The sequence below is a fragment of the Tachypleus tridentatus genome, chromosome 9 (genome assembly GCF_004210375.1).
Source record: "Tachypleus tridentatus isolate NWPU-2018 chromosome 9, ASM421037v1, whole genome shotgun sequence".
Taxonomy (NCBI): Eukaryota; Metazoa; Arthropoda; class Merostomata; order Xiphosura; family Limulidae; genus Tachypleus; species Tachypleus tridentatus.
This window is the reverse complement of record NC_134833.1, coordinates 43,745,334-43,757,870: the sequence shown is the minus strand read 5'-3', so window position 1 is coordinate 43,757,870 and position 12,537 is coordinate 43,745,334. Positions and strand designations below refer to the sequence as shown.

Below are 12,537 nucleotides of genomic sequence, written 5' to 3'. Positions count from 1 at the left end.
CGTTATAAACAATCACGAGACGAAAATGGAGGAAGCTTGTAATCGCAGAAGAAGTGGAAATGTGAGAAGAAAACAATATTTTTATTCTAATAGCGATTCCGATGAAGAAAACACTCCACTTCTTTCACCATGTTCCAGGAGAGTGGAAAACTCTTATACGTCTCGCTCTCTCCAAAATGAACGTGTTGTAAGAAGTCAAACGGTACGAAATTTTAAATATAATTATGAGTTTGACATTTATTTTTAATGTTATTATGTTGCACAAACTTAACATTTCTCAACAGACTGTAGTTTAACATGATATTTTCCAACAAGATTGATATGCACAGATTTTATTCATTTGTGAAATGTGTATCGTGAAGAGTATCTATAATTTACAGTTATACAGTTTATGAGTAATATAATATTACTATCTCAAAATCGTGGAAAGTTATGCATACTCTTTATCTTCAGTTTATTATATACCGAAATGCATGCATAATTTTGACTCATGTAAGTTACTGTCATTACTAATGCATAGGTATATATATATACTATTGTGGTCACAGCTGTGTAGTTACGTAGTTCAATGAGGTAGCCTTAAATCAGTAAAAAAGATATGCAAAATGTCATATATGCACCTGTTCATGCTAAATTAGTAAATACCAAAATGCACTTTACACTCAAAGCTAGAGCTACTGAAATGCACACATTATCTAAAAATTATTGTTTTGAACTCCTGATAAGTATTATTATTAATGCATATAAAACAACAGGATTTCCTTTCAAGTTCCACACATGCCAAAGTACTTTCTATGAACTAATATCAATCTGTTGTCTTCCTTTTTGATTTCATAATTTCTTAGGCTTCATGGTATTTTTACTATTTTAATTTCTATTTTACTATAAAGAAAAAAAAAGAAATAAAATATAGTTTTTATTTCTGTTAAGTATATTTTCCTCCTTTTCAGTACCACAACATTTCAGTATTTTTGGTGTCATTTGTTCATTTTTGGTATTTATAGGTTGTTAATGTTCTCAGAGATATTTACAATTGATGATACGTAATGCTTTGATGGTATAAAAGGAAAGACAATAGTAGTTAAATACTATGGGTGGGAGTTTGAATGTAACTTATGACAACAGGTTTTCTAATTGTGAGGAGTCTTTTTATATGTTTCTCTTGTCAGGTGAAACGTGGTGATTTTCATTTGAATATTATCTTTTACGTGATTAACAATGTACAAATATCAGTTTTTTGCTACCTTTGTCTGATTGCATACACATGAAAAAAAGACTATCAGAAAAAATTCTACAATATTTTACATGCAATATAGGCTATAATAGGTTTGGCCAAATTGTTAGTCCTGGTTATGGTAATCTATATTTGATTGGTATGTATGTTATCTATTTGCACTAGGGATACAGTAACAATCAGTATGTGTGGTCAAAAACTACAATTGTCTGCATGAAGATTATGTAGTTTTCATTTGATCATATACATGATTATAAAACCACTTTAACTTCTCTATATGTATACAGAAACTTTATACAAAAGATAAATAGAAGTTGGAAATTTAAAAACCTTCAAATAGGGATTATAAAAATTGAGCAAGGTAGGAAATACTATAGTTATTTAGTGAAATACAAACCTACATTTTGGTTCCATGCTTTTAAATATACAGAGAAACATTTGTAGTTTGAATAAATAAGGTTAGCCTTGTTTGCTTACTTTTTTACTATTCCCAGCTGTAGGTTTTTAAATTCCCAATTTTGTATTTATCTCATGTGCCAGTTTTTTTGTGCTCAACTGTGGACAAAGAATTACTTTATGTTGTAGATAATGCTAAACATAATGACAAATGCAGCAGCTAGTTGATGTGGTTCATAGTGATTTATTACAGGTATTGAGTATTTAATCACATTAATTTAAGATGTAAATGCTAAGCTGCAGCCGGAGATTGTTATAGAGATTAGTTTTAAGCAAATTGGTCAGTTACAGACTGGTACCCTGCCAATTTCTCTTATAATCAGTGGAAATACTTTCACTGTTTTTTTTTAATGGGTCAAAGCCTATATGCTGCTTTATGACATAGCTCTTGATATGTCACAGTCCACTCTGTTTAGGTGTTTTAGCCCACACTTGTTTGACTTGCAATGACTAACATGAGCAATACTGACAGATTAGCCAGGAAAAGCAAGGTGACCAAAATTCTTCTCAAGCAAGAGATACCAGCAGATTTTCCTGTCTTGTTGGCCAAAATTTAATAATCATATAGTCCACAGTAATTATTGTACATTGTGGAAAAGTGCCTGAAAATAGTTGTACATGTACAGTTACTTGGAACTCTATAATAGTTATGCTCTTGTTAATTTCACTAATGTCTACTTTGACTGAATTATATTTATAACAACCCCTTGCTTCATTCATTAAGCCATTTTTCTCTCTATTAAGACAGCTTACCCTCTCTTTTAGTTGTGAAGGGTAAGTTGGCTCATTGGATTGAAAAGTGGTTGAGTGAAAGAGTGCAGAGGGTTTGCTATTGTTGTAAGGTACACTTTTATTGAACTGATTTTGCTAAAAGGCATATGATGTTAAGATCAGGTCAGTTTATGAAAGTGGTCTTAGAATACCAAAAATGTTTATGAATGTTAATGACCAAACTTTTGCAAAATATTTCAAAACATGGCTACATTATGAGAATCAGGGAAACATTGAGTCAGCCTTTAATTTGTATAATGCTGGTCATTCAATGTACTATTTACTTGCAAATTTGTCATTTTTTCAGTGGTTGAAAAAAGTTAGTGAAATAAGTAAAGAAGTGCAGTGTTATGAGTTTTATTTATAATTTGAATTGTATAATTTGATGGGAATAACCATAACAGTGTTATGGGAGAAAATATTTTGATGTTCTGGTTGATCAATTTTGTAAGCTTTCCAAACAGTGTGCAGTTACTAGTGGTAGGGCAAGTTGGATTTTAGATTGTATCTCAGAGATTGAATTTAAAGAGATTGTAATTTCACTATAAGGCTTGAGCATCACATCTGAGGAAAGGCATTGAACTGTTGGAAAGGGTTCAGAAGATGGTTACTGAAATGGTGCCTGGGATGGAGATGTTATATGAAGAGAGACTGAAATCTCCTATTTCATTCTCTTGAAAAAAAAAGTTGAGGGGATCTGATTTAAATGTTTAAGATTATAAAAGGAATTGATAATGTTGATGCATCAACATTTTTCATACTTAACAGGGAAAATTATAGAACTAAATATATATTTTAATAAGGTAGGAATCATCTTTACTTAAGACAATTTTATTTTTTAAACACAGTGGTTGGCCTTTGAAATAGGTTACCTTCAGATGTTGTAAAGGCAGTGAATTTAAGTGAGTTTAAGAGAAAGTTTGATAAGTATATGAATAATAAGGTCTGGATTGAAATTTTATTTATTTATGAATAGTCTAGTTTAGTTTAGATGATAGGATGGTCGAGATATACCAGTATGCTCCATGTTATTATAGAATATTTTATTATAAGGTATTGGTGAGAGTACAAGAATCAGTCAGGAACTAACATGCAGCAGATGCTAGGTATCTCTGTGGTTGTAAAACTAAATTTGTTACACCAAAGTCAGTTCAACTTGCATATTCAAGTAGAACAACAACTGAAGAGCCAACATCAAGTGATTAAGAATTTGACCAGCTTATTTTTTATATTGATGCAGATTGGTTTGGGATTAGGAATTCATCTAAACATTGAAGAAAGGACATTGAATTTTTGGAAAGTGTTCAAAGGAATGCTCCTAGAGTGGTACCTTTGATGGAAATATTGTCATGTAAGAACTAGAGCTGGGCAATTTAATTGTTAAACAATATAATTGCTTACCTAAACATAAACTAATTCATCAATCAAAATTATGATTTTCATTTTAACTAAGTCTTTCCATACAGACATCTGCAGATATCAAGAGGTTTTACTACCTTACACTCAAACCTTATTGTAAGTGCCTTATTTTTGTGTTATAGGAATAAACTGGGCTTCAAATCACAGCTAGTAAGACACATATTAATGCTATATAAGCTTTAAGTTCTTAATGTTATATAGCAATGTTTTGAAAGGTCCTCCACTTTTCCAGTTATGAAAATTGTGACATTTGCTATCTAGGTGTCCCATTTTTTCTTATTTATTTGTCATACTTCTGAGAAGTTACTCATTATATTGTCATTACACATGCAAAGCATAATTTTATAGACTTCAATCTTATTTGCTTACAAGGTCAAAACTAGAAAATCAGACCCCTTTTGCCACACCCACCAGTCCTATCCTCTCTTTCATAAATTGCCGTACTTTGATTTTTAGTATTGTATTATTTATAGCCAATAACAAGCCAGTGCTTTAATCTATGAAATTGCATATTATATGACATTGTTTTCTCTATGAACAATTGTCTGTTTCAATTTGAATTTAAATTATTCCAACAGGAAACACATTGGTAGCTCTTGTTGCATAGTTAGAAAGTTAGAAAAATTGCTGTTAGAGGATGCTTTCTATTTTTGATGTGTTATTATTTTGTGTTTTATGGCAAATTCCTCAAGAAAAATTTAGTGTACTAGCACCATTGGTGTAAAGTAGTTTAGTATTGTTGATAGTTGACACTGAAAAAAGAAAAGAAAAATGAAGTAGGTATTATATTTCCTGTTTTCCAGTATAGCAAGTTACCTATTCTCACATAAATAACTATTCTTATTTAGCTCTATGCAAAAATATTTTTATGCATGCCAAAAAACCTTTTATCTTCCCTCACTTTGAATTGACTGATTCCAGTATATATCGTGCAAATCATGAGAGAGCAACATATTCTCATGGCACCTGTCACTCTCTCTATTCAGTTCTACCAAACTCTCTTCTTGTTTGGCAGTACTTGTGTCCATATGTTTTTGTTTTTTTTTGGTTCTATTTGTGTGATTAGCATTTGTGACTTTAATTGTTTAATTTTTGTTGCACAATGTTTTCATTAATTGTTTTCTTTAGATTGAAACACCATTTTACTTTATTTCTTATTGTTAGTATTCTTTTTCTTGCACTTGCACTTTTACATCAAACACTTTTCTTTGATATATGTTTCTGCAATGAATTCTAAGGTTCACTTTACCACTTTGAGTATCATACTTTCTTCTAGCACTATTTCACAGGCTCTTGGTGTGGGAAATCCATTGTTGGATTTGTTTGTGATTAACCACTGTAAGGTTGATTGTTATATGGGTCATCCTTTTTTTCCTAAACTTCACTTCTTCCTGAGCAAGCTGAACCTGTTTGGGCTGATGATTTTCATAGCCTTTTTCCATCACTGGATTTTGCTGTGTCTTACTTTGTCCCTGCTGTCAAATAAGCTAGGCCTAATACTGCATTTTTAGACATGATTTCTCAGTTATGTGATGTTTTATATATTTCCCCAAATTTTTATGATCCTCATCCTTTTTTGTTGCATGATAGTTCTTCCTCTCCATATTTAGTTTTCCATCCTCACCAGGTATTAGGATTCATGCTGAGCAATTTGCTTTTCAAATGGTTGAGGGTTCTCGCATGTCTCACTGTCCAGGGGCTACAGATCACTTTGCATTAGTTTATTATCAGGCTCACTGTCTGTTTTTTGATTCTCAGCAGATGGGGTCAGTTTTATCTCTGTGGGAGAAAGTCTCTAATTTTCTTTTGTGCTTAACCAATCCACACTTTTCACACTTTTATCTTACTTTTATTTCCAATCTATGGTATTTATCTATTGTCTATCTCCATTTTGAGGTGTTCCACTGAGACTCAAAAGGTTTTTTGAAGGAAAGCTTTGCCCTTGTTGCATCCATGTGAGCTAGATTGTTATATTCAGCGCTGTCTTACACACGTGACTTCTCTGTTGTTGGGATCTTCTGGGTTGAGATGCAGGCTTGTCACATTTTCATTTGGTGCCTCCTTTTCCTAAGGATTTATCTATGGCTTCTTTTCTTTGGTGGTATGTTTTTGATCAAGAACATGAGATTTTGGGACTATTTGTTGAGTCTGTGCATCAACATTACCCTTTCCTCTTTGTTAGTATTTTTGTTGTAGTCAGAGCCAAAACAAGCTCCCCCTATTCCTATTTCCTGTCTTATTCCTTTTCAGCCTTTACCAGTTTCTCTTTCCAGGCATTTCTCATCTTGTATTTTTTAACATACTGTGTTTCTCCGATAATAAGACCTATCCATAAAATAAGACCTAGTGTGATTTTTGGGGATAGTTTTAATATAAGCCCTACCCTTAAAATAAGCCCTAGTTAAGAGTGGCAGGAAGAGGAAAGAAATAAAAAAAAATTAATTTATTAATTAGTTTAATAGTTAGTTAATTAGTTTAAGTATTAATCAGTTAGTTTAATAGTTTAATAATAGTTTATTTTAAATGGTTAGTTTAATAGTTTTACTTTGTAACTTCATTTTTTTAATATATCAAAATAAGACATCCCCCGAAAATAAGCCCTAGTGTCATATTTTGGAGTGAAAATTAATATAAGCCCTGTCTTATTTTCGGAGAAACACGGTAGATATACATGTTGCCATGCCAACAGTGCTGGTGATTAATTAGTGGATTCCAGTCCGTATCTTCTGTTTGTAAACAACAGGGTGTTTATCAGTTTTGTACACTGCCCTTTTGGCTTGCTTCCACCCAATATGTTTTTGTTGAGTGGTCAGGGCATTTGCTTGTTATATAGATGCTCTCTATTTGAGCTTTCATCATTATATGGATGACTGGCTATTGTTAGCTTGTTCCAAACAAGAATCTTGTTACATTCAACAGCTACTTCTGGAGGCATCTTGAGTGGGCTGATTAATCAAGTAGGAGAATAAATTTTTGTGTATTATCCATTAGCTTGTTCATTTGGGTGTTTTCAATACCCATCTCAGCCAGGCCCAACTTTCTCATCTTTAACTTTGTTCAGTGGGGCTTTTATTTTTCAAGCTCTTATTGCTACCTCTATTAAAGCTCACAAGGTTCTATTGCTTTGGGTGTGTGGTCTTCCATGGAAGGTTTTATCCCCTCAGGTTGGGCACATGTAGAATCTCGCAAGGGATCCTGTAATGGCTTATATTACCTTTTCCCCTACTCAGGTGAACAACCTGCATTGGTGATTAGACAAGACTAGCATCTCAACAGGTGTCCCTCTTTTTTCTTTTTTTTTTTTTGTCCAAGTTTACACATTTTCACAGATGAATACCTTTAGGAATGGGGGACATAGGAATAGTCAACAGAAAGCTTTGCTTATGAGAAGTTTTATCATTTTAACATCCTGGAGCTTCTTGCTGTGTATTGTGCTTTGGTTTATTTTCTCCACCTGGTCAGAAATCATCTTTTAATGATTCATTCGACAATTCTACAGTGGCTGCTTATCTCAATCACCAGGACAGCACATTGTTATAATTCTCTTCATTCATATTTTGGACTTTCTTTTTTTAGGACCACTTCTTAGACATTCATATTATTGCATGTCATGTCTCATGTGCATCTAATAATGTCACAGATCAATTTTTGCAGTGCAGACAAAATTATCTGACAGACCAGTCTCTCTGTCCTCTTCCCCTCAGTGTCGATTCCTGTACGTGGTGAGGGGACCTCCCAGGGAAGGTTCTGTTTTATCTGGTTACCTTCTCTGGGATCTAAACATCCACCCATTTGTTTGCCGTGCGTGGTGACCCGTGAAGGGGAGGAGAGGATCCTGGTGGTTGAGGGGTCCAACCCTAACACACCACTTTGGCCTCGAATTCCTGTAGACGGGCGGCCTTTGGGTGGCCCCCCTTGGGTCAATCGGCTGGTCCACTTGGGCTAAAGTCAACCAAGTACCAGTGTTGGAAGTTCTCAACGGGTGTAGTGGACATTGTGCCTGATGCTGGTGTTTGGGTATAGTGCTTACGAAACCCTGGCGTTGCTGCATTGTCCTTGCGTGACTTTGCAGTGCGTCCCCTTGTAGGGCTCTATGGTGGGTGAGGTCAGTGGGTACCGAAATTTTTCCTTTTTCCTATGGATCCTCTAAAAAATTTAAATAAAATTGTAAAAAAACAGTCAATGGGTAAGCGACCATGTCTTGAATACTCAGAACAGCAATCTTCAACATCAGTAACACATGTACCTCATTTTCTTATATTACATTCTCTTCGAAAAACCTTTAGGGCAAATGTCCCCTTTTTTTATTCAGAAGGGACTAGAGGGACTTGCTGGCTCTCCAAAGTCAGTAAAGAAACTTCGATCTGGTGACATATTGGTTGAAACATCCACATCCCAACACAGTGAACTCCTCTTGAATTCAAAGGCAATTGGGGATATACCTATTGAGGTTACCTTGAATTCTTTACGAGGAGTTATTGTTGAAAGGGATTTGAAGAACGTTCCCGAGTCAGAGATTCTCGCTGGTCTCTCCACTCAAGGAGTTTCTGCAGTGAGGTGCATCTCCACTGCAAAGATGGAGTTACACTGCCAACAAATACCCTCGCTTTTAACATTTACTTCACCACGCACCTGCCACCATTAAGGCAGGTTATCTCATTTGCAGGGTTCGCCATACATACCAAACCCTCTCCGATGTTTCCAATGTCAGAGATTCGCCACTCAAAGACATCTTGTCGTGGTTCCCTGACATGTGCTCGTTGTGGAGGCAAGGACCACAATGCCTATGACTGTGACATGAACCCACATTGCGTAAACTGCAATGGTTCTCACCCCTCTTACTTTCATTCTTGCCCAAAATGGTTGGAGGACAAAGAGGTGCAGCATTTAAAAACGACACATAACATTAGTTATCCTGAGGCTCGGAAATTGCTGTCCACAACTCCATCTCGGACATATGCTGCTGCACTTCATTCCACAACTACAGTGGGAGTACAGCCAGATCTCTCTGTGTCTCCAAGAGAATCATTTTCAAAACAAATGAAAAGCCTTTTGACCTCAGTGGTTAAAAAGGTTGATGAATCGACTTCCACACCCATCTCTGTTCCTCCCATACCTTCCAACAAACCTCAAGATCCACGTCCTTCAGTTTCAAATACAGGCATTTCTTCTGATACATCTTTTTCTCCCACCACAAGAGACAAGACAATTACTTGTTCACGTCCTCAGTCACTGGATTCCCCTTCCAATAACAAAAACCTGCCCACCCAACCCAGAGCAGGATCCATGGAGGTTGATAGACCTCCTCCGACTAAAGACAGTAAAGAAAAAAGATGGGGCCGTAAACCAAAAGGTTCTCCAGCCACTTCACCTTCCCATTCTTAAAAATGGTCACCTTGATACAATGGAACTGTCGAGGTTTACGTTCTAATCTGGATGATATCAAAACGCTGATTGCTTCCTACCATCCTGTTTGTCTTTCAACACAAGAAACATTTCTCAAAACTGCTGATACTGTCTCCATTCGGCTGTTTTCTCTGTACAGAAATGACAGGTTGTGTGATGGTCGAGTACATGGAGGGGTGGCACTGTTGGTTGATCAACACGTGCCCACCCTGTCTTTGTCACTCAATACACCCTTGGAGGCTGTAGCCATCCGTGCTTCCTTGGGTCATACCATCACTGTTTGTTCTTTGTACCTGTCCCCTGGAGAGACATATGATCAATCAGATCTTGATGCTCTCGTTGAACAATTGCCATCTCCATTTCTAATCCTAGGGGATTTTAATGGACATCATCCCCTCTGGGAAGTGCTATTATTGATGGGAGGGGCCGATCTGTAGAGCGGATGCTCTCTGATCACAATCTTTCTCTTTTCAATACTGGTTCTTCCACTTACTTTCATGCACCTAGTCAGTCTTTTACTGCTATTGATCTCTCGGTTTGCTCCCCTTTATTATTCTCCCATTTTTCATGGAGGGTTGACAGTAATCCACTAGGCAGTGATCATTTTCCGATCCTTTTGAGAGAGACTGGCCGTGGTCGATGTTACCCTACCCGCGTGCCCCGGTGGAAGCTGGATCAGGCAGACTGGTCCACTTTCACTGCTCTCGCAGAACTTGATCCTGCCTTCGTAAATCAGCCATCAATAGACGACTGTGTAGCAGCAGTAACTGACTGTATTACACATGCAGCTGCTCAGTGTATTCCTAAAACCTCGACACGTTTTCCACGATATCCTCGTCCGTGGTGGAATCCTGCTTGCCACTTAGCACGGAAGGCTCAAAAGCGGGCCTGGGATACTTTTCGTAGATATCCCACACTTTCAAACCGGGTTGCTTTCTAATGGGCCTGTGCACATGCTAGGTGGGTAAGACGTCAAAGCCAGAAGGAATCTTGGATTAAGTTCACAACCAGCGTATCTTCTACCACCAGTTCCAAGATCATATGGGACAGGATTCGAAAGGTTAATGGGCACTACAATTCTGTCCCCCTCTCGATCTTACTCTGATGGCCAAGAGGTAGCTGATGTCCAGAGCATTGCCAATACTCTAGGTGAAAGCTTTTGCCGGGTATCTAGCACTTCTGCTTGTTCCTCCAACTTCATGGCCATCAAGACTCAGGCAGAGCGTTCACTTCTTTCCTTTCGAAGTGACTGTCTCTTTGACTATAATTGTCCCTTTACACTGGTGGAACTGAAAATGGCCCTTCATCGGTTTGGCAGTACATCTGTTGGATCTGATGATGTACACTATGACATGCTGTACTATCTTTCTCCTGCTTCTCTTGATATTCTTCTAATTGTTTTTAACTGGATCTGGCAGGAGAATGTTTTTCCTGATGCCTGGCGCCAGGCTATTATCTTACCTTTCTCTAAACCAGGGAAATATCCCAAGATTCCTTCACACTACCGTCCAATTGCTTTGACGAGCTGTCTCTGTAAGACCTTAGAGAGGATGGTTAATGCTCATCTTGTTTGGTTCCTCGAATCTAACAACCTCCTCCCGCCCACCCAGTGTGGGTTCCGACGACAGCACTCCACCATGGACCACCTAATTCAACTTGAAACATCAATCAGATAAGCCTTTCTCAACCGCCAACATCTTGTATCAATATTCTTTGACATAGAGAAGGCTTACGACACAACTTGGAAGTATGGCGTTTTGCGAGACCTTCATACATATGGGTTACGTGGCCATCTACCTATGTTTATTAAAAATTTTTAATGGACAGGAGATTCCAAGTTCATGTGGGTTTGACACTTTTCCGTTCTTTTGTACAGGAACTTGGAGTCCCTCAAGGCTGTGTATTGAGTGTTACACTCTTCAGTATAAAGATAAATGCCATCATTGAACAACTCCCTCTCACTGTTGCGAATGGGCTGTATGTCGACGACTTTCATATCTCATGTCAGTCGTCAAACATGAGATATATTGAGCGGCAACTACAAACCGCCCTCAATTGTGTACGGAAGTGGACTCTGGTGAACGGCTTTAATTTCTCTCTCTCCAAAACTGTATGCATGCCCTTTTGCCGTCGACGGGGTATTCACCCTGATCCTGAACTTCATATCGGTGAATTTTTGCTGCCAGTGGTCCCAGAGACCAAGTTCTTGGGGCTTATCTTTGATCGTAAACTGATTTTTATACCACACTTAAAGCAGCTTTGGGTCAAATGCACAAGAGCACTGAACATTCTCCGTGTTCTCTCTTCTACCAGTTGGGGGGCAGATCGCTGTTCAATGTTAAAGGTATATCGTGCTCTTATCAGATCGAAACTCGATTATGGATCAGTGGTCTATGGCTCTGCCAGACCCTTGGCCTTAAAGATGCTGGACCCCATTCATCACCAAGGACTTTGACTCTGCACTGGGGCTTTCCGTACCTCTCCAGTTCAAAGTATATACATTGAATCTCATGAACCTTCTCTACACCCTCGCCGTTTGCAACTATCTTTACAATATACTTCGAAACTCATTCCTTACCAAAGCATCCCACCTGGAAATGTGTTTTCCTTCCTCGGTGGGCAGTACTTTTTCAGAACAGACGATCTGTCATTGCTCCGTTTGGCTTTCGCATCCGGGCACAATTGGATGAATTGGGTCTGTCTTTGGATAACATTGCAGATTCCACAGGTTGGCCTATCCCACCATGGCTTATTACAGCCCCCAAATGTGACCTTTCTTTCAGTCACCTAAAAAAGGCAGATACTCCAGATTGGAAGTACCGTCTTTTATTCAATGAATATCTTTCAAACAATCATTCAGTTCCCATTTATACAGATGGTTCCAAATCAGGTAATTCAGTGGGCTCTGCTATGGGTCAGTAGTTGCGCGCAGAATCCCTTCTACAGCTTCTGTGTTTACTGCTGAACTGTATGCCATATCTCTTGCCCTGGATCATATTGCAGCTGAGCAGTACTCCAACTGCACTATTTATACTGATTCGCTTAGTTCTTATATCCTTGGAATCGCTACACGTTAGCTCACATCCTATTCTCGCTGATATTCGAAACTGACTGGCCCATTTCTCATTAGCAGCTACTTCTATCCAGTTTTTCTGGATACCAGGCCATGTTGGTATTCATGGGAACGAGCTTGCAGACATGGCAGCTAAATATGTCTGCTTCAGTACCATCACTCCTATGCCTATTCCGTA

At 37.7% G+C, this 12,537-nt stretch overlaps 1 protein-coding gene across 1 annotated transcript in view; it reads left to right on the top strand.

Annotated features, from left to right (window-relative positions):
• LOC143225156 (H(+)/Cl(-) exchange transporter 7-like) overlaps positions 1-12,537 on the top strand; it is a 153,193-nt gene continuing 140,656 nt past the window's right edge. Inside the window, 1 exon segment of the mRNA XM_076454097.1 lies at positions 1-202. Within this exon segment, the coding sequence (XP_076310212.1) occupies positions 26-202 (177 nt within the window). The 5' untranslated portion in view covers positions 1-25.